The sequence below is a fragment of the Sphaeramia orbicularis genome, chromosome 18 (assembly GCF_902148855.1).
Source record: "Sphaeramia orbicularis chromosome 18, fSphaOr1.1, whole genome shotgun sequence".
NCBI classification, from domain to species: Eukaryota; Metazoa; Chordata; class Actinopteri; order Kurtiformes; family Apogonidae; genus Sphaeramia; species Sphaeramia orbicularis.
The window spans coordinates 21,958,153-21,981,805 of record NC_043974.1 but is presented as its reverse complement, the minus strand read 5'-3'; the positions used below and the strand labels follow the sequence as shown (position 1 = coordinate 21,981,805).

Here is a 23,653-nt window from a genome sequence, read left to right as displayed (position 1 = left end):
ATATAGCGATTATTATTTTGCATGAATATCAATACAATAATAATAATAATAATAATAATAATAATAATAATAATAATAATAATAATAACAAATTATGAAAATTTGTACATTTACAAACTATCCTGTAACAATTAAATGTGAATAACCTGAACAAATATGAATAACATGAAATGTGTTAAGAAAATTAAGCACAATTTGAACTATTTTCTGCCTGTTACTAAGTGTTTAGTGTCTTTGTAGCTGTAGTTGAGGCAGAATAATGTTAAAATTGCACTTATGTTTGTAGGAAATTTCCGTTTTTTCAGGTTATTCACATCTTTTTTGTTTGAATAGTTTATAAAAGTAAGTATTTTCATCATTTAATGGTTTTGGTTTTTTTTACACTAAAACAAAGACAAACATTTGGAGTTGTCATTGTTTATAGGTTATTCTGTTATTATTTTACTGGTCTGACCCACTGGAGATCAATTCAGGCTGAATGTGGCCCTTGAACTAAAATGAGTTTGAGACCCCTGTTTTAAACGATCTCAGTTCTTTGTCGCAGGTTAAAACTGCAGCATTAGAAGGTTGGCCTTAAAAACACACAGGAGCCATTGTGACTGATGTATCTAAACTGTGGCATGCGATAGAGCAGGTCAGACATTTTCTCTCACCAATCTCAACCCAGACCTGATTCTGATTTATGGGCTGTGTGTGTTTGTGCAGTCGAAACTCTAACCTGCAGGAGGACAACAGAATAAAGTGACCTGAGATGTAACAAAAAAGAGAAAAGAGAAAGTAGAGATAGAGAGTAAGTATAGAGACTTTTTTTTTTAATGTTGCGTAACCACCAAAATTACTTTTTGACCCTTGAAGTGCACACATTACCAGCTTGAAAAACAACTTGAAGGTTCCAAGAAAGCAGCAGAATCTAGAGTTCATTGTTCAGCCCTCACCTCATCGATCACAACATTTGCTCAGTCTTCACGACTCAGAGCTTCCCTGCCCATCTCTATGGCAACAACATCCATCTTTTCTTTTCTTGCCTCAAGATAACCTCAAAGTTAACATCAGCGAGTTCACGGGGCTCCTCCTTTGATCAAACTCAGCTCATGAAAACCTCTACGAATTGCTTATCTTCACTAGTCGCTTTTCCATTGGACATCTGCGCAAAACTTCAGTATTTACTAAAGGTCGAAAAAACAAAAGTGCGCAATGTCGGTTTTTCCATTAAATCACAAATGCAATGATTTGTTTATTATGACACGAGAAGTCATTCCATAAACATGACGACGAACGTAAATATGGTGTTGGTTTACAGATATATTCATTATTATTATGTATTACGATTCTATCTCGTACTAAAAAAAAAAAGATTGGGTTTCCTGGTGCGTCCACTCATACTTTGACATGTTTCTTATTCTTCGTTTGTTGTAACGTACGTCAACATCCACTTTTTTAACTCACCTGACTCTAGTTGCGAAAAAAGGTCTTTCCATTGCAGTTTTGCGTGATATACCATTTGCGCTACACCCGAAAAACCACCTCTTGCCAGCGCAAAAACTTTTAATCGAAAAATGAGACTTCTGGTGAAATTGTCGTTTTTCTGTTTGGTAAATCTATATGCGCAGGTTATATTTGTGCAATTTGAGGGTCAATGAAAAAGCGACTACTGACATTTGCTTAATTTTGGGGTCATTCTAGAGTGTCTGAACAGTTTTTACACTGTTCAGTGTAATCCTTCATAATTAAAGCTTTTCCTACAGGTATGATGTGGAGAACATTCATAAGAAGCTTCATTGTTTTCATGCAGGATGTGTTCAAGCCGAGGTTATTATAATTTTTCGATTTTTCACTATAGTTTAGTTTTATTTAGTTTTGACTTTTTTTCTCTTATTCAGTTAGTTTTAATTCATTTTTAGAGCAGGTTTGCTAGTTTTTATTAGTTTTAATTTTTTTCTAAATGCTTAGTTTTAGTTTAGTTTTAGTATTAGTTTTAGTTTTGTCGTTATCTTTTATCTTCTTTGCCGTCATATTCAAATAAATCCCAGACAGGACTATGTTTTCTCCCAACTTTAGTCTCCATGTTTCCAGGTAGAGTGGGGACGAGGAGACGACTAAACGAGAAGTGATGGACTGTGAAGTACCGTATAGTGCTGCTAGCTAAAATTGCTAGAGCAAAATAAATCGCTTTTGTATCAATCCGACGTTGACAAAGACTAAAACGAAGGGAATTTTATCCATAATTTTTATCCGTTTTAGTTAGTTTTGTAAGCGCACAATACAGTTTCAGCTATCGTTTTTTTCTTTTACTTATAGTTTTTATTTATTTCAGTTAACGAAAATGTTTTTTCAATTCTAGTTTTCGTCATTTCGTTAGTTTTCGTGAACGATAATAACCTTGGTTCAAGCTCAGCAAGGTTGTCCACCCACTACTGACATAAATAAAGATGAGGCCATTCCTTGGCTTTTTCCAACTTCTGCCACTATTTTTGTGAAACCGATATTAGAATCTTGACGTATTCATGGCCAGACATGGAACCAACACTGATTTTACTGCACCCACTTTGCCCCCTCCCAAAAAAGTAACTCCATTGTCATAACCCTATCGCCATTCCATTAACCCATCCCACTCCCTCCACTTCCTCTTCCTCCCTCCCACCATCCCCACTAGTCCTAACCTCACATTGGTGAACACCAACAGGTGCCTGCCCAACAGGCTTCCCAGTACAAACACATTCCGCCCTCTGGTCACTCCCAGCATGCACACCCAATCAGGCCGTGGTTTCACCCATGGAGCCATAACCACAGAGACGTAGGGGCAGCAGAGGAAGGTCTTAGCGGAACAGCTGGTGCTGCTGAAGGTGCCAACTAGCTCTAATCCAAAGAAGGTGTGTGTGTTTTTGTACCGGAGCTACAGAGGTGCACTGACGCTTCTGGAAAACACTCGTCTATCCCGTCCAGGACTGCGGAAGATTCAAGGTGCCTGGTTGGATCAAAGAGTGGGGCCTTTATTTGGCAACAGAAGATGTCATGACAATCACCATCGGACAAATGAACCTGAAGAACATAAATGCAAGGATGAACACATTTATCATCATATGTTGCTTTTGCTTCACCATTACGAGTAAGTACATTTTGGAGAGTGTTAGTGTTAAACATGCATGTATGATTTCATGCATTGTCCTTCATATTGTTAAGGTTGTTTCCTTTTGGATCAAAATTTGAAGATGAAAATACTGAAACTGAGAATTGATTAAATCATGATTTCCTGTATCTGGTGTTTTTACATCAGTAAAAGAACAATTAAACGATATATAAGGATATGTGGAATCTACTCTGGAGGAGAGAGAGGATAAAAGGTGTCAGAAAATGATTGACTTTGACCTCTGACCTCATTTGAGGGTTGCAAAACAAATAGTTGCCCTTTGTTTGTTTTGACCTGCAGTGCAGTGTTTGCGTTTCTCAGTAGAGCTGTCCATAACTGAAACACTACCAAATACCAAGGTTCTCATAGTTTTGGATTTTCATTATAGTTTAGTTTTATTTAGTTTTGACTTTTTTTGTCTCTAATTCAGTTAGTTTTAATTTGTTTTTAGAGCAGGTTTGCTAGTTTTTATTAGTTTCCATTTTTTTCCTAAATGCTTAGTTTTAGTTCAGTTTTAGTATTAATTTTAGTTTTGTCGCATCTTTTCTCTTTTTCTCCGTTGTATTCAAATAAATCCCAGACAGGACTCTACTGTTTTCTCCCAACTTTAGTCTGCATGTTTCCAGGTAGAGTGGGGACCAGAAGACGACTGGAAACCACAAGTAACGGACCGTTAAATATTATATTGCGCCGCTAGCTAAAATTGCTTGAGCGAAATAAATCGATTTCGTATCAATCCGACATTGACAAAGATGAAAACGAAGGGAATTTTATCCATAATTTTTATCCGTTTTAGTTTTGTAAGCACACAATACAGTTTAAGTTATCGTTTTTTTCTTTTAATTATAGTTTTTATTTATTTCAGTTAACGAAAATGTTTTTACAATTCTAGTTTTTGTCATTTCGTTAGTTTTTGTTAACGATAATAACCTTGCCAAACCCACACATATATTTTTAGGTATTTTAGTGCAAACACCCTGTAGGTTCTGCTCTGATAACAGACCAGTATCTGACATCTACCTGCTCTGTCACATGGGTTAAATTGGTATTGATTCTCCGCCTGTTACTCGGTAAATCCGAATTAGAATTGATTTGCGATGACCAGAGCTTATCAGGGCTCTGCTGAAAGGCTTTGACTTTGACCCTCTGACCCCCCGCTAAGATTGGAAACCACGAAAAACTACAGGTTTGTGACATTTGTAGGAGCTTGTGGTCTGTTTTTCTGTCCTCATGTTATCTGCCTGTGTGATTTTTTTTGGCTATATTTTGTCAGCGAGGATACATATAACAGAAGTGGGAGGAACAGAGACAGAAATAGCCTTTATTTTTATTTTAATTTTATTGGTTTATTTAACCCTCCGGTATCCCGTCCAGCAAGACCCTTACTAAGCACCAAGTGTGCGTTTTTGGCACACTTGTGGAATAATGTCAAAAAAAATTTCATACAGTTTGTTTTTAATTCTTTTACACTTTTTTCTATTTCATCAACTTGAGCCGCAAATAAAAATACCAAATACTCAATAATTGTCACATTTTTTAACCCTTTAAATGCCGTGTTTGTAATGTAAACAAACCATTTTTTTGGATGCAAAAAACACAAAAAAATATTTTTTTTTCAGTATACTACATAAAAAGTGGATCACATATTATTTGATTTTTGCAGCCTGGCATATGTCAGGGATTAACTCCAACATTGGTTAATTTACATTATTATTTTTGGCACTAGGTAAAATGTTCAAAAATACTAGCATCTGTCACCAAGTGTGCATAAAATGCACACCTATAAATCAAACTATTAGATATTATATATTGATTTATTTTTCTGCTCTAATTTGATTTTATTTTTGTAAATCAAGGTCAGCCCTAATCATACATATCAAATAATCATTCATTTTACTTTTTTTTTTTTTAACCCTTTAAACGAATCTCTTTTCATCATGATGTCACTACATTTTTTAGTGCAAAAAAGACAAAAAATTTTGTTTTTTTTTCAAAATACTACATAAAAATTGGATTATAATATTATTTGATTTTTGCAGCCTGGCATATGTCAGTGATTAACAGCAACACTAACAATATTAATAAATTAATTTAGACCCTCACCTCTCAAATGAAGCCCAGATATCAGTAAAAGCAGGATTTATGCCTTAATGGCTTTCAGATCAAAAACAGTGGTTATAATGGAAGGAATAGTGCATTTTAGGCACACTTGGGAGATAGATGCTAGTCTTGTAATCTTCTTTTGTTTACAATGTGCAGATTTTAGTTTGTGGCCACAATTTTAAAGATCATGCAAAAATGAACAACTTTTGAATTCTTACCTTATTTAAATTGTGAAAAATAATATGAAATTTTTTAACATAAGTGCAAAGGGTGCCTAAAAAGCGCACCCGGATACCAGAGGGTTAATAGGGACTATGATTATTTATGAACATTGTAGTATAGAAACATACACCCATGTAAATATGCCAAAATTAGTAAAAAATAACTACTTTTCATCTGCAGTCCCTAGGCAGATGATGGAGAATAAGATATAAAATAGCCAACAATGATAAAACACTTGTTCACTATAAATTAAAAATTAAAAAAATACACATAATGATGACATGGACATCATCGAAACAAACAAACAAAAAACAAACACACATTGGATTTACTAGATGTATGTAGTATATATATTCGAACAGGGAAAAAGCCACTCCGGAACAAATAATGAATCACATTAACAGATCATTGTTTGTTAATCAGAGTCTATTTTTGTGCCTGATAGAGTTGGTATTCCAGACATCCTTTTGATCCCATTCCCCTGCCGCATATCAATTACATTAACTCAGTCACCTTTGCTACCCATCGTACACAACACCTGCCTCGCCGAATGCTTCTTTCACATGCCCTGCCTGTCCTTTCTGTTTCCCACGTGTTGTTTTGTCACATATTCCAAGTTATTGCCGAGCCAGCATCAGTAGCTAACTCTTGTTGGAAATACCTGTCATCACACAACGTGGGTTCATTGTAATTCTTCCAGTGTTGTGTCTTGAATCACAAAGAAGAAATGCTTTGACCGGTAATTTCTTCAGCTCAACAGTGTGCACGCAACAATGTTTTCTGCTGGACAGTTCAGTCCACCCACACACATATATTTTTAGCACCGTTCATCCCAGTGGGAATTGAACCCCTAACCAGCTTGACTCACTGATCCACAGAGAACAAACATGCTGTAGTCTTTGTGTCACTGACTTAAAGCTGCAAACTGACATGTCATTTGACTACAATGACTACTTTATCTCAGTCATATGGCTGCAAAGGGAGTGGTTAGATCTCTTAGTATCTAAATATAAACAAAATTATTAAAATCAATAATTCATTCATTTCCAAATGCAAATTTTACACTTAACCTTCTGAGACCCAGGAAAGTGAATGGTTTGGCTTTTTTACATTAAACAATTGTCTTGATTCGAAACTGCATAATCCAGCAGTTTTTTCCAGATACATTTTTAAAATAATTTTTATTTAAATATTTACTTTTTAATGGAATGTCCTTTGCAATGGACAAGTAAAACTGTGAAACTTTTGTCCAGTACAGAGGACAAAAATGCATTGCTGGGCCTCAGGAGGATATCCCTGTAAAGCCTGAACCATTAAATCATTGACAGAAAATTCCAGTTCTTTGAAACTGGAGCCTTTATTGGTCCTTCTGAGCAACCCAAAACATTTTTTTAAAAAAAATATCAGTTTCCAGGTATGAGTTTCAAGTTTGTATCATATTTGATACATCGGGTCTCAATGCTGAAATATTACTATTTTTGAAAAAACAAAAACACAATATAACACAAACATGTTATTTTTTTTGTATTGTGTCTGTGTGGTTCCTTATGTCTAAGTGCATGTTTATGTAAATGTATAATTTAAAATACCAAAAAAATAATAAAAAAAAATAAAATAATAATAATATAACACAAACATGTCTAACAAATTGGTAATTTCTTTTCAAAATTGCCAAAGTTCTGCCTCCTTCCTCATTAATGACAATCTTGTAGTGTCACTGGAAAGACCTCTGGTGAATGAATCCCTCTATCTATAAGCAAAATTATCTTTTGTTTTTTTTCTTGCCACTTATTGTTTTTTGCTCTCAAATCTCTTTTTTGGTTTCAAATCTATTCTTTTTAATTACAAATGTATTATTTTTGATTGATGAATAAAGAAACAAATTTCTCTCCATACATATCCTTCCCCCTGGTGGATTATCCATGTATTGTATGTATCTAATTGTATACATCAGGTTTTTCAAGAAAAAAGAAATATCACACTGATCATGTAGAGGGCTTCAAAACTCATGTATCAAATATGGTACGTTTGGTTTTATAGGGTTAAATATCACTGTGAGATAAATGTGTTTTGCCATTTGCTACCTAACATTCCCTCTAATCTGGTGACACCAAATGGATCCACTTTTGAACCAAAAAGTGATGAAGGAAACAAAAATGTGATGCAAAATCACTGTGTAGATTTTGCTCTTTACATGTTAATGAACAAACTGAATCCAAACCGAATTAACAAACTGTATTTACAGTTCTTTTTTTTTTATCATGTGAATTTTTTTCCTCTTTCATTGATTTGAGAATTTCTTACCAATCACAGCTAGGTCTTAAGATACAAATGGCTAGGAACCCTGACTTTATCTTTATATGGTGGTTGTGCATTTATTTAGAATTTGTACATTGTAGTGTGGAGACATGTCTGAAATTTATTTTGTGCTGTAATATTCTGTTGCTGCTGTCTTGGCCAGGGCACTCCTGCAAATGAGATTTGTAATCTTAAGTAATAACTTTTCCCGGTTAAATAATTATTAACCCTTTCATGCATAGTGGTCACTACAGTGGACAGCTATTCAAAAACTGTTCTTTTGTATATTCATGGGTTTTGTTGTTTTAGTTGTAAATCAGCAAACATAGTGGACGCTTGTACGTTATCCCATACACTGCCACCTACTGGCCAGTAATGGGAAGTCCTTTTTTAATTTTTTTTTTTAATTTTTTTTTTTTTTTTTGTGGGTGCATGTGGGTGTGTCTAGATTTTTGTTTTTGTTTTGTTTGGTTTTTGTTTTTTGGTATTTAGATATATGTATATATTCTTTGCATGGAGCCTATCCCAACTGTAGGTTCAGAAAATGAATAAATAAATGAACACATATCCGTTTTACTACAGAATATTCTTTCCTGTACATATGTGATTTTACTTTTGGTTTTCAGGATAATTATTATTATTTTTTTTTTTTTAAACAAGATGGCCAATAGGAAGTCCCATGAATATCTTCTGTATCAGGACACAGCTGACCTTAGAAAAAATATGCTAGCATCAAGTAACATTAATATTTTGTAGAGCTGCAACCGATTAATCGACTCAAAGTGATCCAAAAAAAAAAATCATTCAACCACAATTCTCCTGAATCAAAGCTTTGTTTCCTTCATTTCTCTGCTGTTAAACATTGGTTCCACTGTTGTGTTTGACACGGACGCTTATTGTGACGCATAAAAAAGCTTCAATTCAGGAAAAACTGCAATTGAATATTTCCCTTCAATCAATTTGAGTCGATTAATCGAATCATGAATTTTTGCATTCGCTTCAAGCACCTAATCAATTAATCTGTTGCAGCTCTAATATTTTGCATTTATCTCCATAAAGTGGGTGACAAATTGTATTAGAATATGTCAAAATGTGACAAAACATCAGATTAGCAGCAGTAATTTTTTTTTTCATAGTTGTTACACAGTATATCATTATCTGATATTGGTTTGTTAAATACATATTTCTTTGCTTTAAAACTTAAATGCATGGTGTCTAGCTGAGTTGACATTTTTGTACCTCAAATTTTTTCAATCGCATTGTTTTTTCTTGCATAAAGAGGAATAAAAATGTAATATAATTCATAATTCATGCATGAAAGGGTTAAATAATTCTCTGTGTTTTTATTTCTTTGTGAATTATTCAAAGACACTTTATTGTGTGTCCAGATAGATAGACTTTATTGATCCCATACTGGGAAATCGTAGTGCAGCAGCAGCATAACAAACAGTAAAAATAGAATATAAGAATAAAAACAGAATACAAGAGCAAAGACGCTTCACATAATAAATTAGAAGAATAAGAAAAAGAACTGCAGAAAATCTGGACAAACAGGATCAAACAGTGAAGTGCAAAAATAAACTGTAATGTGTAAAGTAACATGTAATTTTTCAGTAAGATGGAGGTGCATACATAGAAGTAAAGTGCAGAGTGGAAATATGTTTATGACCAGGTTTAAATGTCAGACAGAGGTGAGTTTATTATACAGCAGGGATGTCAAACTCTTTTTAGTTCTGGGGCCACATTCAGCCTAATATGATATAAAGTGGGCCAGACCAGTAAAATAATATAAGTAATAGGATAAGAACTTATAAATGTCAACTCCGAAGTTTTTTTCTATGTTTTTCAGTGAAAAAAAGTCAAATTCCGTAATGAAAATGTTTACATCTACGGGCTGTACTTGAACATAACATGAACAAATATGAACCTGAAAACTCTACAGAAAAATCAGTGCAATTTTAATAATATTACGCCTTAGTTTATCATTTATACATATGCATGACAACTTACAGATCTTACAAATACACAAAACATTTAGTAAGATGCAGAATATTGGTACAAATTTACATACTTCTCTTAAGAAATTTCCAGTTATTGACATTTTTTGTAAAAGGCTAGTCTGTAAATGTAAACATTTTTGTGTAATTTTACTTTTTTTTTTTTTTTTTTTTTTACACAACAACAAAGAGAAAAATTTGTAGTTTTCATCATTTATAGGTTATTATGATAGTATTTTACTGCTCTGACCCACTTGAGATTGAATTGACCTAAAATGATTCTAACATCCTTGATTGTTAATATCGTCAGTGTAATTTCTGCATTTCACAAATTCATCCCAGGGGCCGCTTTTGGTCCCCGGGCCACATATTTGACACCTGTGTTATACAGTGAAATGACATGTGGTAGGAAAGATTTCCTGTATCTGTGTGTACAAGTTAGTGTTTAACAAATGAGTTTAATACAATAGAAAAAAAAAAAAACATCAACAATACTTCTGCATGTCAAAAGAATAAATATAGAGTAAAAGATCAAAATGTAAACAGTAGGGCTGGGCAAGTTAACGCGTTATTACCGCGTTAACGCATTCATTAAATAACGCCGACATTTTTTTAAATCTCCCGTTAATGCCTTTCAAGCAAGTTTTAGTTCATTTCAACATACAGACTCTTATTTTGAAATTCATACTTTTATTTTGGCGCTCCACACGCACCAAGCGCCGGTGCTCTGTGTGAACTGTGCACGAGCTGAGAGAGGAGAAAAACTTTCCCAGTAATGCTGAATCAAACTTTGTTTAACTCCTGCAGAAGCAACGCCTGTATGTATCAGTCATTCTGTTGTTTACTAAATAATTTCACATGCAAACGTGCCGTTAGAAACATGTTTATGACGTTATTTTGGATGTGTTTATTACAATGTGCTATTAACATGTTTAAGCTAATTCGTTTATGCTAGCAGTCAGAGATGGGTTACTAATTCTTTATGCAGGCTCATGTTAAGTTTATGTAAATTCATTGGTTTTGTTTAGGTATAATATGCCAGCCTTTGAACTAACCTTTACTTAATTATGATGTGATTAGCTCGATGCTAACTTGAATGGGAAAATCTATAGACACGCTAACGATTAGCATTTACAGATTAATTTAAGATTTACAACGTCTTTTTATCCAGCAACAAAGGTTCACATCAGAGGTATTTTACACTATTCATTCTGACAACAACTGAACATAAAATATTCACAGGCAAACGTTTTTGGGGCCATACAAACAGGGTGAAAGAAATGTGTCTGTTAGTTCCTTCTTATGTCCGAACTGACTACGGTAACACTGAAAGGACAAAACATACGTTAGTGCAACTTATTCCCACCACTAGAGGGTCCCCTTTACTTGCTTTTAACAACTGAACATCACATATCATTGGGCTTATTAGTATTAGTACTAATTAGTGGGCTTAAGACTCCTGTCAATCACTTACAACCAGAAATAAACTGGTGTGGACATAAACATGGAGAAAAGTAGCGGTCTGTTCCATGGACATTTTCATTTTAAATGTTTTCAGATGGTGGAGTTGAGAATCACAAAGTTGTTTGTAAGCACTGCAATGTGGAATTATTTTTCTCAAGTCTGAAATATCACTTAAAGGCAATACATGCTGTTGATGCCGGCAACAACCCCCCCCCCAATATAACTATGTGATTAATCGCGATAAATCGCAGAAATCTACTAGATTAATTGCGATGAAAAATTTTCATCGCTGCCCAGCACTAGTAAACAGGCAAAATAAAGCAAGTTTTGTGAAATGATGTGAAATGTTTTTCTGAAGCACCTTTTCATATTTCCTTGTATATTTTGTCTGTCTGTCTGCCCTCATCCTTTTCCTTCCAGGAGCCTCAGAAATAGAACGGAGGCTCCATCAGAAGCTTTTTGAGAACTACAACTTGAAAGTCAGACCATCTCAGTACTGGGAGGAGAAGGTGATGGTTAGAGTGGGCATGACTCTGTCCCAGCTGGTCAGCTTGGTAAATACAAACGCCACAGCACTCTGTTTATATCCACTTCTGCCGTGGAGATATGACATGAATGTACAGGGTGGGGAAGCAAAATTTACAATATTTTGAGGCAGGGATTGAAAGACAGTGTATGACCAATTAGTTTATTGAAAGTCATGAGAATTTATTTGCCACAAGAAAATTGACATAATAGAAAATGTTTTTATTCTATGTGTCCTCCTTCTTTCTCAATAACTGCCTTCACACGCTTCCTGAAACTTGCGCAAGTGTTCCTCAAATATTGGGGTGACAACTTCTCCCATTCTTCTTTAATAGTATCTTCCAGACTTTCTCCTAATAGTTTTGCTCATAGTCATTCTCTTCTTTCCATTATAAACAGTCTTTATGGACACTCCAACTGTTTTTGAAATCTCCTTTGGTGTGACGAGTGCATTCAGCAAATCACACACTCTTTGACGTTTGCTTTCCTGATTACTCATATGGGCAAAAGTTTCTGAAAAGGTATGGATAATAGTGTTAGGTATGATTATGACATCAATATATGTTTGGTTTCAAAACAATTGACGTAGTGCCTGCTGAGAAAAAACAACTAAATGTTCATTGTAAATTTTGCTCCCCCACCCTGTATACAAATGAAAAGGCGAATCACTGGCTTAAATCCATAAATAACACTCCTGCCACACACTACTTGATCGTACAGAATCACTAATGTAAGCCTGTGTCTATGTGTTCCACTGTAGAATGAGAAGAACGGCGAGATGACAACCAACGTGTTCATGAATATGGTACGAAGATAAAACCATTCGTCTTCATCACTGGTTCTCGCTCTGCTGCTCTGACTCCTCTCCAGTCTCTGTGCTGCTCTGTCGCTCTGCCCTCAAATGGACTTGTCACTTTTTATAACCACAGATTATTTCTCACTTTATCTCCCTGGGTCTCGGGCTCGCTCTTTTGTTTATACCCCCCCTCACCCCCCACCCCCACCCCCTACCCTATCCTCGCTAATTACAGTCCTAGATGGCTTGATTGTTTGTGACAGTGGTGTGTGATTATGTGGAGTTAAATGACTTATCAAAGACGGGAAAAACGAGGATGGAAATGACAGGGACATGAGCACCGTGAGCATGACTTCACCTTTTCTATGTTCCTGCTACATCTGTCATTCACTTTCATTAATGGTTTTCTTCTACCTGCTTCTGTCCTCCTTTCTTTTCTTTGTATCTTGCCAGGCTTGGACAGACTACAGGTTGTCGTGGAATCCAGACGAATATGACAACATTAATGTTTTGAGAATTCCTCCCAATAAGGTGTGGCGTCCCGACATCTACCTCATAAACAAGTGGGTTGTCAACAGTGGTCAAGGTCTATATATATGTGAATATATATGAACATAATGTTGCTGCTGGGCGGAAACCTCTTATGTCCAAAACAATTACACTGGTCAACAACAAATTTATTGTTTAAGTTTTTTGAGCTGATTTAGGATAATTTTGGTGTGCTGAATCCAAAAATCACATTAATTTTGCTCAATCAGGTCAACTTTCTGAACTATGCTACATATTGGCTTTTTAACATTTTTGCTTACATGTATGGGCATTTTCACATCATATGATACAAAATTCTTTCATATTTCTTGCAATAAACGAGTTCTGAAGATTTTACTTTTGCCAATTTATGATTAATGTTTTTTTAAATATTACAGTTGAATGAAATGGCTTCGACTAGAAGATCTTGCAAAAATAAGCCTGACGTATTCTGCTACATCTGCCGTGAATACACCATTGTACCTAACAGGAATCCTGTTAGAAAATGATTTTTTTTCTCTTAAAACCTATTTTGGGTGAGAACTATATAAAAAAATCAGCTGATAAAGTCACAAAAATGTAATCAATGTTGTGAGAAGATAAAATTTTTCAAAATCAAATTAGCAAAAAAACCTGACCTGATTGAGAAAAACATGTCATTTTTGGATTTAGTGGTGCAAAATGGTCCTAATTCAGTTGAAAAAACCTAGACAACTTGCAAAAAACAGTTTTTTGTAACCTAGTGTTATTTTTCAGGAAACTATGTATATTTCAATAAATAAATGGAGTTAAGAGATGTAGTCACAAGGTGTTTTCAACACTTTTCATTGGTTAAATATTTCTAAAACCATCAGGTCAACATGATGACCGACCAAAAGAATCGTTTTATGACAAAAAAAAAAGATAAAAAATGGACTTATGAGGGTTCTGCCCAACAGCAACAATATATAATCTTAATCTATTCTTGTATTTTTAGCCTTTAATTTTGCTTTTTAATCTTCTGTATGACACTGTTTTTAATTGTACAGCTGCTCTATGTCTTTAATCTATTCATGTATTTCATTTTATTTTATTTTTTATTTTTTTTAATTTTTGGCTTTCCCCTGTAAATCGCTTTGGAAAAAAGCATCTGCCAAATGCATAAATGTAAATGTAAATGTAAACTAATTTTAATCAAGACAGGACAGTTTGCATTAGAGGCACAGATACAAAGGATTACATTTAGATAATTGTCAGATATTTAATAATTAACTTGGCGGTCCAGTATGAGGCTATACTATATGCACCAAAAAATTACATTTTGGCTAGAATTTTTTTAATTTACTTAAATACAGTTCTAAGTGATCCCAAACACATCAATGAATGTTTTATGAGGCATTTAAGGTTGTTCCAAACCATTGTTCAGGGGGCCATCAGCGCCTCCCAGTGGTCAAGTATAAGGTGTACTATGTGCTCCGAAAAAATAAATTTTGGTCAGGTTTTCAATTTAATTAAAAATTGTTCTAATTTATCCCAAAAACATCAATTAATGATTTCTGATATATTTAAGGGTGATTAAAGCTATTTGTCAGGGGGTCTTCACTACCAACTCAGTGGTCGAACACTAGGGTAAACTATGTGCTCCAAAAAATAACAATTTGGTCAGAACTGTAATTTACTTAACAACAGTTCGAAATAATCTCGAAGGCATCAGTGAATGTTTTATGAGGTATTTAAGGGTGTTTGAAATCCATTTTCCATTTTTTTTATTAGCGCACCCTAGTGGTCGACTATAAAGCGATATTATGTGCTCCGAGAAATTGTACTTCAGTCAGATTTTTTTATTGACTTGAAAACAGTTGTAAATAATCTCAAAGGCATCAGTTAATGATTTGTGAGATACTTAAGGGTGTTTCAAACTATTTGTCAAGGGATCATCAACGTCAAGGCTATACTGTGCGCTCTGGAAATGTTTATTTTGGTCAGAATTTTAATTTAAAAAGTGTTTTAAATAATTCCTATTGCTTTAAATAGAGATTTGTGAGGGGTTTGGGGGTGTTCAAAACCATTCTTCAGAGGGTCGTCAGTGCCTCCTGATGGTTGAGTCTAAGGCTAGTATGTGCAACAAAAAAGGGCATTTTGATCAGAATTTTTTTTTTTTTTTAAACAGTTTCAAGTTATTCCTAAAGCATTCATTTGTGATTTGTGAGGCGTGTAAGAGCGATGAATATATGGAGCAGTATTTTAAACAATTTTTTTTAAAACCATCTTGTTTTATTTTGTTGATTTCTGCTACAACTAAATTGTGAAATCCCTTCTTTTTTTTAATAATATCTTTATTGCACTTTGGTGTACATATTAAACATTCAATATTCATTTGTACAGTATTGTTTTCAAATAAAATACATAGTCTATACCCCCAACCCAACCCAACCCATCCCTTCACATGAGCAGAACATCATTTCACGCTCTTACTCTCAGTGTAATAGGAAATAAGTGCACAAATAAATAAATATCTTAGAAATAAAAAAATATTCTGGATATTCAAAATACAAACATATACGATACCTTTTATATATATATATGTATATACATATATTAAAAAAAAAAGAACTTTCAGATGTCGTTCACCTTCAACCACCACAGAACAAAAATGATAACACCACATTACAATACAATGTTCCCAACAGAATTTTCTCCTACATTTCCTGTAAGATTTGTGCAATATCTGTTTTATAAGTCAACTGTACAAAGGGTTTACAGATACCTTCATATACTTCTACTTTATTTTTAAGAATATATGCTTAAACCCTTCTTTTTCATTTCTTTCCTTTTGTCTGCTAATACAGTAATGACGGTCACTTTGACGTTGCTCTATACGTTAACGTCCTGGTCTACAGTGACGGGACGGTCAACTGGCTTCCACCGGCCATCTACCGCAGTTCCTGCTCTATTGAGGTACAGTCCTGTTAACACGGCAATTTAAAATCTGTTCTAGTTCATCCATTTTTCTGAATGTGGTATAATGAATGACTCCACTGTGCTCCAGCATTTTACTTGATTTTTATTATGTATTTATTTAACCAGGAAATATCCTGTTGAGATTAAGAACCTCTTTGACAAGGGAGGCCTGGCCAAGATAGGCAGCAGTAAATACAACACAGTTAAAACACATATAATAGGCACATTTGACTATAAACAGTAAAAATAACATTTACAAACAGATTAAGAAAAACAAGTGTTGTGTGTGTGTGTGTGTGTTTTTTCTTTTTTTTACTTAACCCTTTCATGCATTAATTGTGAGAACCTTAGTCAAGATTTTTTTCTTCAGTGTTTTTATTCCTCCTCAGGCATGAAAAAAACAATGCAATCGAGTTTTTTTTCCTGTGGAGTTACAAAAATATCCATGCATTTAATTTTTAAAGTAAAGAAACGTGTGTTTAAAACCCGATATCAGAGAGGGATATGAAAACAATGAAATAAAAACATGTTTAATGCTGCTAATCTGATGTCGTCTCACATTTTAGCATATTCTAATGCTGTTAATTTCTCACTTCATTGAGATAATGTGCAAAAAAAAACCTTCTTGTCTAACAAATAACAATTGATTTACACTCAAACATGTTAGTGCAGATCAGGTTTATCGAGAACAGCAAAGTTATAGTAATGGTATGAATATCAGGATATGAGATGATACGTAAGTGTCCGCTGTGTTGGCTGATATGGAACTAAAACAACTAAACCCATTAATATACAAGAGAACAGCTGGAGAATAACTGTCCACTGGAGTGACTTATGCATTAAAGGGTTAATTAATGAATTCATTTTTTCAGATCTGTACTAGTATAATAAGGCATCACAATAAAAAAACTTGAAACCAAGAAAAACAAGTGCAAGTTATGAAGTCGGCCCCATAGACCTTCAGGTAGAATTCATCACTTACCAATGTGATTGAGTCGTTGATGCTCCACAGGTGGCATACTTCCCCTTTGACTGGCAGAACTGCAGTATGGTTTTCCGTTCATACACCTACGACGCCTCCGAGGTGGACCTGCAGTACTTTCTAGACGATGATGGAAAAGAGATCCAGGAGATTGTTATAGATGAGAATGCATTCACTGGTTGGTGCCTGCAGTAACCTCAACACTTTTGATCTTCGATACATGTTATAATGCATCTTTAGTCTGACATTTATTCTTCTTTTATCTTGACCTCCATAGAAAATGGAGAATGGGCAATCTGTCATAAACCCTCGAGGAAGAATGTGAGGGAGAACCTATATGAGGACATCACCTTTTACCTCATCATCCAGAGGAAGCCCCTGTTCTACATCATCAACATCATCGTGCCCTGCATCCTCACCAGTGTCTTGGCTATATTTGTCTTCTACCTGCCTCCTGGAGCAGGTCAGCACATCTGACATGTTTTGAGATTGTGACTACACATCACTGCCAGGGGAATGCATACGAAGTGAGGGCATATGTGTATATATATTACATAATGTCGTGACAAGAGGTGTATCTGGCTCTGTTACTCTTTCCTATGAATCAGAGGAAAGTGACCCTATTCTTTAAATATTATGATTGCGTAATGCTTTATTGAAAATGTATGGCAGAAAAGAAAAAGGACAGTATATTTTTTGATGTACAGTACATCAACCAAACCTGCTGACTTATTCCTGTAATGCCAAATGTATCATATTTAATACATGAGTTTTGAAGCCCTCTACATGATCAGTGTGATATTTTTTTTCTTGAAAAACCTGATGTATACAATTAGATACATGCAATACACGGATAATCCACCAGGGGGGAGGAATTCATTCACTAGATGCCTTTCCAGTGACACTATAAGACTGTCATTAATAAGGAAGGAGGCAGAACTTTGCCAATTTTGAAAAGGAATAACCAATTTGTTAGACATGTTTGTGTTATATTATTATTTTTTTATTTTCAGTATTTTAAATTATACATTTACATAAACATGTGCTTAGACATAAGGAACCACAGACACAACACAAAAAAAATAACAAACAAATTATACAACAAACCTATAAACCTATTAAGCCCCCAAAAAAGAGAAAAAAAACAAAACACAACAACAAAAAAATAACAACAAGATATATAATATTATTAACTCCTCTTTACAATGCTCAATGTTTTTGTTTGTTCAAAAATAATAATATTTAAGCATTGTTACGCCCCAGCCTAGGGGTTTACCAGGGCGAACATAATGTGCTCACTTTCTTGTCCCCTCCCAGCTCCCAAGCACACACGTCAGTCAAAAAACTAAAGTTCACAATATTTCTTTTTTTAAACAACTAAAGAAAGGTTAGGGGAGGGTGCGGCTTAAACAACAAACAAAAGTCTTCTTCAAAGTTCAAAACTAAATTGCCTAATCCAAAATAAATGCAAGAAATAAAATACAGCAAACTAACCTAAACTCCCTAAGACAAAACAGGAGAAAACGTGAAAATAAGAGTCGTCCTCCCCTACCAGAAAAAAGATCAATTTACAAAAAAACTCTGTTTACAACTATCTACAAATATGAATTGTCACATGAAAGCACAAAGACTGACGACACAGTTGGGAGCTGGCAGGAGGCAAGGAGAGAGACCGAACTGCTGGATCCATGGCCATTTTTAAAGGGGCTGGGTTATCTGCTCCACCAATCCGCAGCTTCACCTACATATTGCAAAACAGACACAAAAAGAGCACAGCACACCTGCAGGATGGGGGAGAACACGCACATTAAACAGAAAACATATATACATTTACACATAAATTGCCAAATATGACCCAGGGTCATAACAGCATTGAGACTCGATATGTCAAATATGATACAAAATTGAAAATCATACATGGAAATTGATATTTGAAAAAAAGGACCAATAAAAGCTCCAGTGTCAAAGAAATGCAATTTTCTGTCAGTGATTCAATGGTTCAGGCTTTACAGGGTGAAGGTTACGTATGAAATGAGGCAGTTGAAATGTATATCCTGAAGCCATATCTACATTATCAGTTCTTTAAACCCCCACCTACTTCTGACAGGAGAGAAGATGACCCTCTCCATATCCGTACTCATCGCCTTGACTGTCTTCATGCTCCTATTGGCCGACAAAGTCCCAGAGACTTCCCTCGGCATTCCAATTATCGTCAACTACGTCATGTTCACCATGATCCTGGTTACCTTCTCCGTCATCCTGAGTGTGGTCGTCCTCAACCTGCACCACAGAACCCCGAGCACACATATCATGCCAGTCTGGGTCCGAAAGGTAGGTCTGGGTTTGTTTTAGTTCAGTTTGTTTAAACACTAGAGATTAGATTCTATTTATTTGACATGGACACAGTGGGAGCATTGGAACTGAAAAAACAAAACAGAAGAAAAACAAGCCAAAGTCAGCTTTTTTGTCCGTTTTGTCATATGTACAACACATACAGAAGACTGAAATTGCAAAACGCTAAGGCCCACTGAGCAGCAGTAACATAGGAAAAATATGCATAAAAAAATAAAATATAAGTCTAAACATAGAGTATATATATAAACAGCAGAATATAACCATAAACAACAATAAAACAGTAAAGTGACATAACATGACAAATTCTAGATGCAGTGTTATATGCTTTTAATAAAGAGATAATTTACACTTGCTACAGAAAATTGTGGAAAAAAAAAAAATAATAATAATAATAATGATAACGAAAGGACAAAGAATAGAAGATATGGTAAAATTTTAAAATACAACTGACAAATCTCTGGATAAATGAGGTATGAGAACAGTGCTGTTTCATGTTTGTGCTTCACTTCTATTACACTTATAAATGATTATTTTGTTCCTTTACCATGATGTGCAACAAATTCATTAAGTAAACAGCAGACATGACCATATAGGGATTTAATAATACACTTTAGGCTTTGCACAACTTGAACGTGAACTTCATGAAAGAACGTGAGCATGAGCATATCACAGTTACTGAACCTTTAAGGGAGTGATATTTAGTTTTTTTAAAATGGAATTATGCATTTTAAAACATTTCGCTGTGGTCTACATAAACTGTAAATGCTATGCTTGGGTTTGAATTCTTCATTAATTCAACTCCACAGGTCCATCTTCAACAATATTTCTGAGTAATGACACCAGAAAGGTCGCTTTGAGCGCTGGCCCTTTAAATGCAAATGAGCCACTTCACGCCCCACCCCCTCCAGGTTGTTGACTGTGTGTTCTGTCCCATTCAGCCACTTGTTGGTGTTCGTTAATTCAACCAACAACTGAACATTTTAGGTAATTGACATATTTTCAGTTTTTACTCCAACCGCTGCTGCTGATAAACAGTTACCGTATTTTCCGGACTGTAAGTCGCACTTTTTTTCATAGTTTGGCTGGGGGTGCGACTTATACTCCGGAGCGACTTATATGTGAAATTATTAACACATTATTATGTAATTTCACATGTTCGTTATTTTCACACTGACAACCGCAAGAGGGCACTCTAGGCTTGTGTACCTGTACCTGCTACTTCTGTACCACTGAAAATTTAACATTTCAACATTACAGGTAACTTATAAAGACAACTGTGAAGGGCTGAAAAAAAAGGCCATCAAAAAGAAAATCATATTCTGTAGATTACAAGCTGCAAGTAGTGAAATAAGCAGCCGAAAACGGTAATTGAGCAGCAGAAAAAAAAGTTTGGAGTGAGCAAGAAACTTGTGATGGACTGGCAAAAAGCGGAGGTTACTCTTACTGCAATGAAGAAAACAAAAAAAGCTAATCACGAGCTAAAAGCTAGGTGGCCACAGCTAGAGGAACGAGTTCGCACATGGGTGCTTGAACAACGTGCTGCCGGGAGAGTCTTGTCAACAGTGCAGTTACGTCTCCACGCCCGCTGTTAATATGTTACGTTAACATACCAGACACGCACTCAGTTCATTGTCCATGCGTCATGTAGCTAAATGTGTTACGTTAGCATACCGTAACCCTATTCGGCCTGTTGTTCTCTTATCCATTATTATTTTAAATTTACTTTAGAGATGAAATGTCTCTTCTTGGTCTTGGATTTTATCAAATAAATTTCCCCAAAAAATGCAACTTATAGTCCAGTGCACCTTATATATGGTTTTTTCTTCTTTATTATGCATTTTTTGGCTGGTGCGACTTATACTCCGGAGCGACTTATAGTCCGAAAAATTCGGTATATCGTACTCGGAGAAATGTTCGTCGGAAGTCTTGACCTTATATGTGCAAATGTCGTGAAGTAACTAGTTATAAAATGTAACAAATGAAGCAGGAATTAAAACAAGTTGTAGAAATCCACTCAATTTTTGCCAAAATGAATATAAAGATAGCTTCACAGCACCTGGAGGGTTCAAATTCAAACTTTTGGAACTATTAGGGTCCAAATACACAAATAAATGAACCAAAGACTAATAAAAGTGGGTTTAACAAAATATGACCCCTTTAATATTGAAATGGCAGGTCTTCATCCACTTCCTGCCCAAATACATCGGTATGACCAGACCGATCCAAGAGGAGCCTCTGGAGAAGGAGGAGTCCAGTGAAGACACGCCCATCCGAAGCTACAACGGACGGCAGCCTGGAGGGGAATACTTCTTTCGCAAGATTAACCCAGATCTTGTCCTACCTTGGAGAGGCAGGTAAGACCACATTCATGAAAACTAACAAGAAATCTACAAGAAGCACAACTATGAAATCCAGACATTTTCCAGTGAATGTTGGGGGGAAAAAAATCTGCATTTCACCTTTTTCCAGTTCCTCAGTATTATACTATTTATTAGCTTACCTGCCAACAGGCCATAAGCTATTGTTGTCATGCGGCGTCCGTCGGCGTCGGTGTCGTCTGTTGTTGTCTGTTGTTCGTTACAAAAATCTCAATCGTCTTCTTCTCCGAAACTACAATTCCGATTGACTTCAAACTTGGTATACAGCTTCTTTATGATGATGTCACCAGAAGTTAGTGAAATTATTTGGATCCGGATCTGATTCTGGATTTGTGCAACTTTGAAAAATGTCCCCATTATAACAGATAGAAAGTGGATCGATGCAATAACTCAGTAAATATAAATGATATCAAGTTGGAATTTCTACAGTCCAGCCCTGATGGGGAGATGACCAAAACATAATGTCCACATGCTGATCAGGATCTTCTTCTGGATCCGGGAACTTACGGAAAATTTAACATGGGCTCTTATGGGGAAAAAATTTCAATCGTCTTCTTCTCCGAAACTACAGTTCTGATTGACTTCAAACTTGGTATACAGCTTCTTTATGATGATGTCAGCACAAGGTATTCAAATTGTTTTGATCCGGATCTGATTCTGGATTTGGTGCAGCTTTGAAAAATTTCCCCATTATAAGAGATAGGACGTGGATTGATCCGATAAATCAGTATCAATGATATCAAGTTGGAATTTGAATCTTTTACAGATCTGATTGGAATATGACCAAAACATGGGCTATTTCTGTAATGTAATAAATACACATAACTGGGTGATAATAAATGGCATCTGGATACATTTCCCAAAGCTTTTAATTTGGCCGGTAAGCTACAGGGCCATTGGTCCTATTTTTTTTTTTTTTTTTTTTTAACTTTTAGGTTTCAGACAATATAGACATATCATATATACTGGTTAGAGCTTGAAAATATATAAATATATATAAAACACTTGAGTGGATTGGACTCTAAAGACAAACTTTCTCTAGGTTTGATTTATTGAAAGAGATGAGCTGAAAAATGTTCAAGTGCCTCTACGCTTACATGTCTAGACTGTTAAACACTATGGGCTTGAAATAATGACTATCGGGGCAATCCATCCTGATTCAGCCTCTCTCTTGGCTCAGATGTGCTGATCCTGATGTTACACTGGGAGAAAGCTATTTCTATTAGTGTTAATAAAAACCAGCGCAGGCATGAATTCATTTTGGAAAGGGAGCCAAAGTGTGAATGTGGGAGCTGATGCCAGACTAGCTATTATAGTAAAGTACATGGTGTGCAGGAGTTGGCAGAGTTACAGCCATCATCACAGCAGCCCAGAAAATCAGTCAAGACCGTTCACTTTGTGTGCACCCCCCCCCCCCCCTTTGACGTCATCTCAGTCCAGGTGGCGTAGTCTTACTATTTTTTTTTGTTTTTTTCAATAGTATATTTATTACTTTTTTTATTAGCTTGTTTATTATTTTATTTTATTTATTTATTTATTAGTATATTTACTATTATAAAGGGTGTCCCAAAAAATGTATACACACTTAAATAATTGTAAAGTAGGTGTTTATTAAAATTCATTTAATTTTCCAAATGTAATAGCATTTACAAACATCATTTTATTGGTTTGTCACCGCCTGTTCTCAAACTGACATCCGTTCTGGTCCAGACACTGCTGACAACACCAAGCAACGGAATCGCACACATCACCAAACAATTCCCTTGGTATTTATGTATGTTCACGTTCAGTGGCTGCTCTCAATTCAGTGACTGTTGCCGGTCTCATAGCGTAGACTTTGTCTTTTAGGTATCCGCATAAAAAAAAAAGTCTAGTGGTGTGAGGTCTGGTGAACGTGGAGGGTATTCAATGAATGGATGGTGTTTTTTTAGTCCTGTC

General features: G+C 35.3%; 1 protein-coding gene across 1 annotated transcript in view; it reads left to right on the top strand.

The window, feature by feature from the left end:
- The first annotated feature begins 2,504 nt into the window (after positions 1 to 2,504).
- The window catches only part of chrnb1l (cholinergic receptor, nicotinic, beta 1 (muscle) like), a 38,090-nt gene continuing 16,941 nt past the window's right edge, over positions 2,505 to 23,653 (top strand). The window contains exons 1-11 of the mRNA XM_030162900.1: positions 2,505 to 2,564; positions 2,684 to 2,843; positions 2,944 to 2,968; positions 11,570 to 11,765; positions 12,497 to 12,541; positions 12,986 to 13,095; positions 15,889 to 15,997; positions 17,013 to 17,160; positions 17,260 to 17,445; positions 19,090 to 19,313; positions 21,513 to 21,691. Of these exons, the coding sequence (XP_030018760.1) occupies positions 2,505 to 2,564; positions 2,684 to 2,843; positions 2,944 to 2,968; positions 11,570 to 11,765; positions 12,497 to 12,541; positions 12,986 to 13,095; positions 15,889 to 15,997; positions 17,013 to 17,160; positions 17,260 to 17,445; positions 19,090 to 19,313; positions 21,513 to 21,691 (1,442 nt within the window). The remainder of the gene's footprint in view (positions 2,565 to 2,683; positions 2,844 to 2,943; positions 2,969 to 11,569; positions 11,766 to 12,496; positions 12,542 to 12,985; positions 13,096 to 15,888; positions 15,998 to 17,012; positions 17,161 to 17,259; positions 17,446 to 19,089; positions 19,314 to 21,512; positions 21,692 to 23,653) is intronic.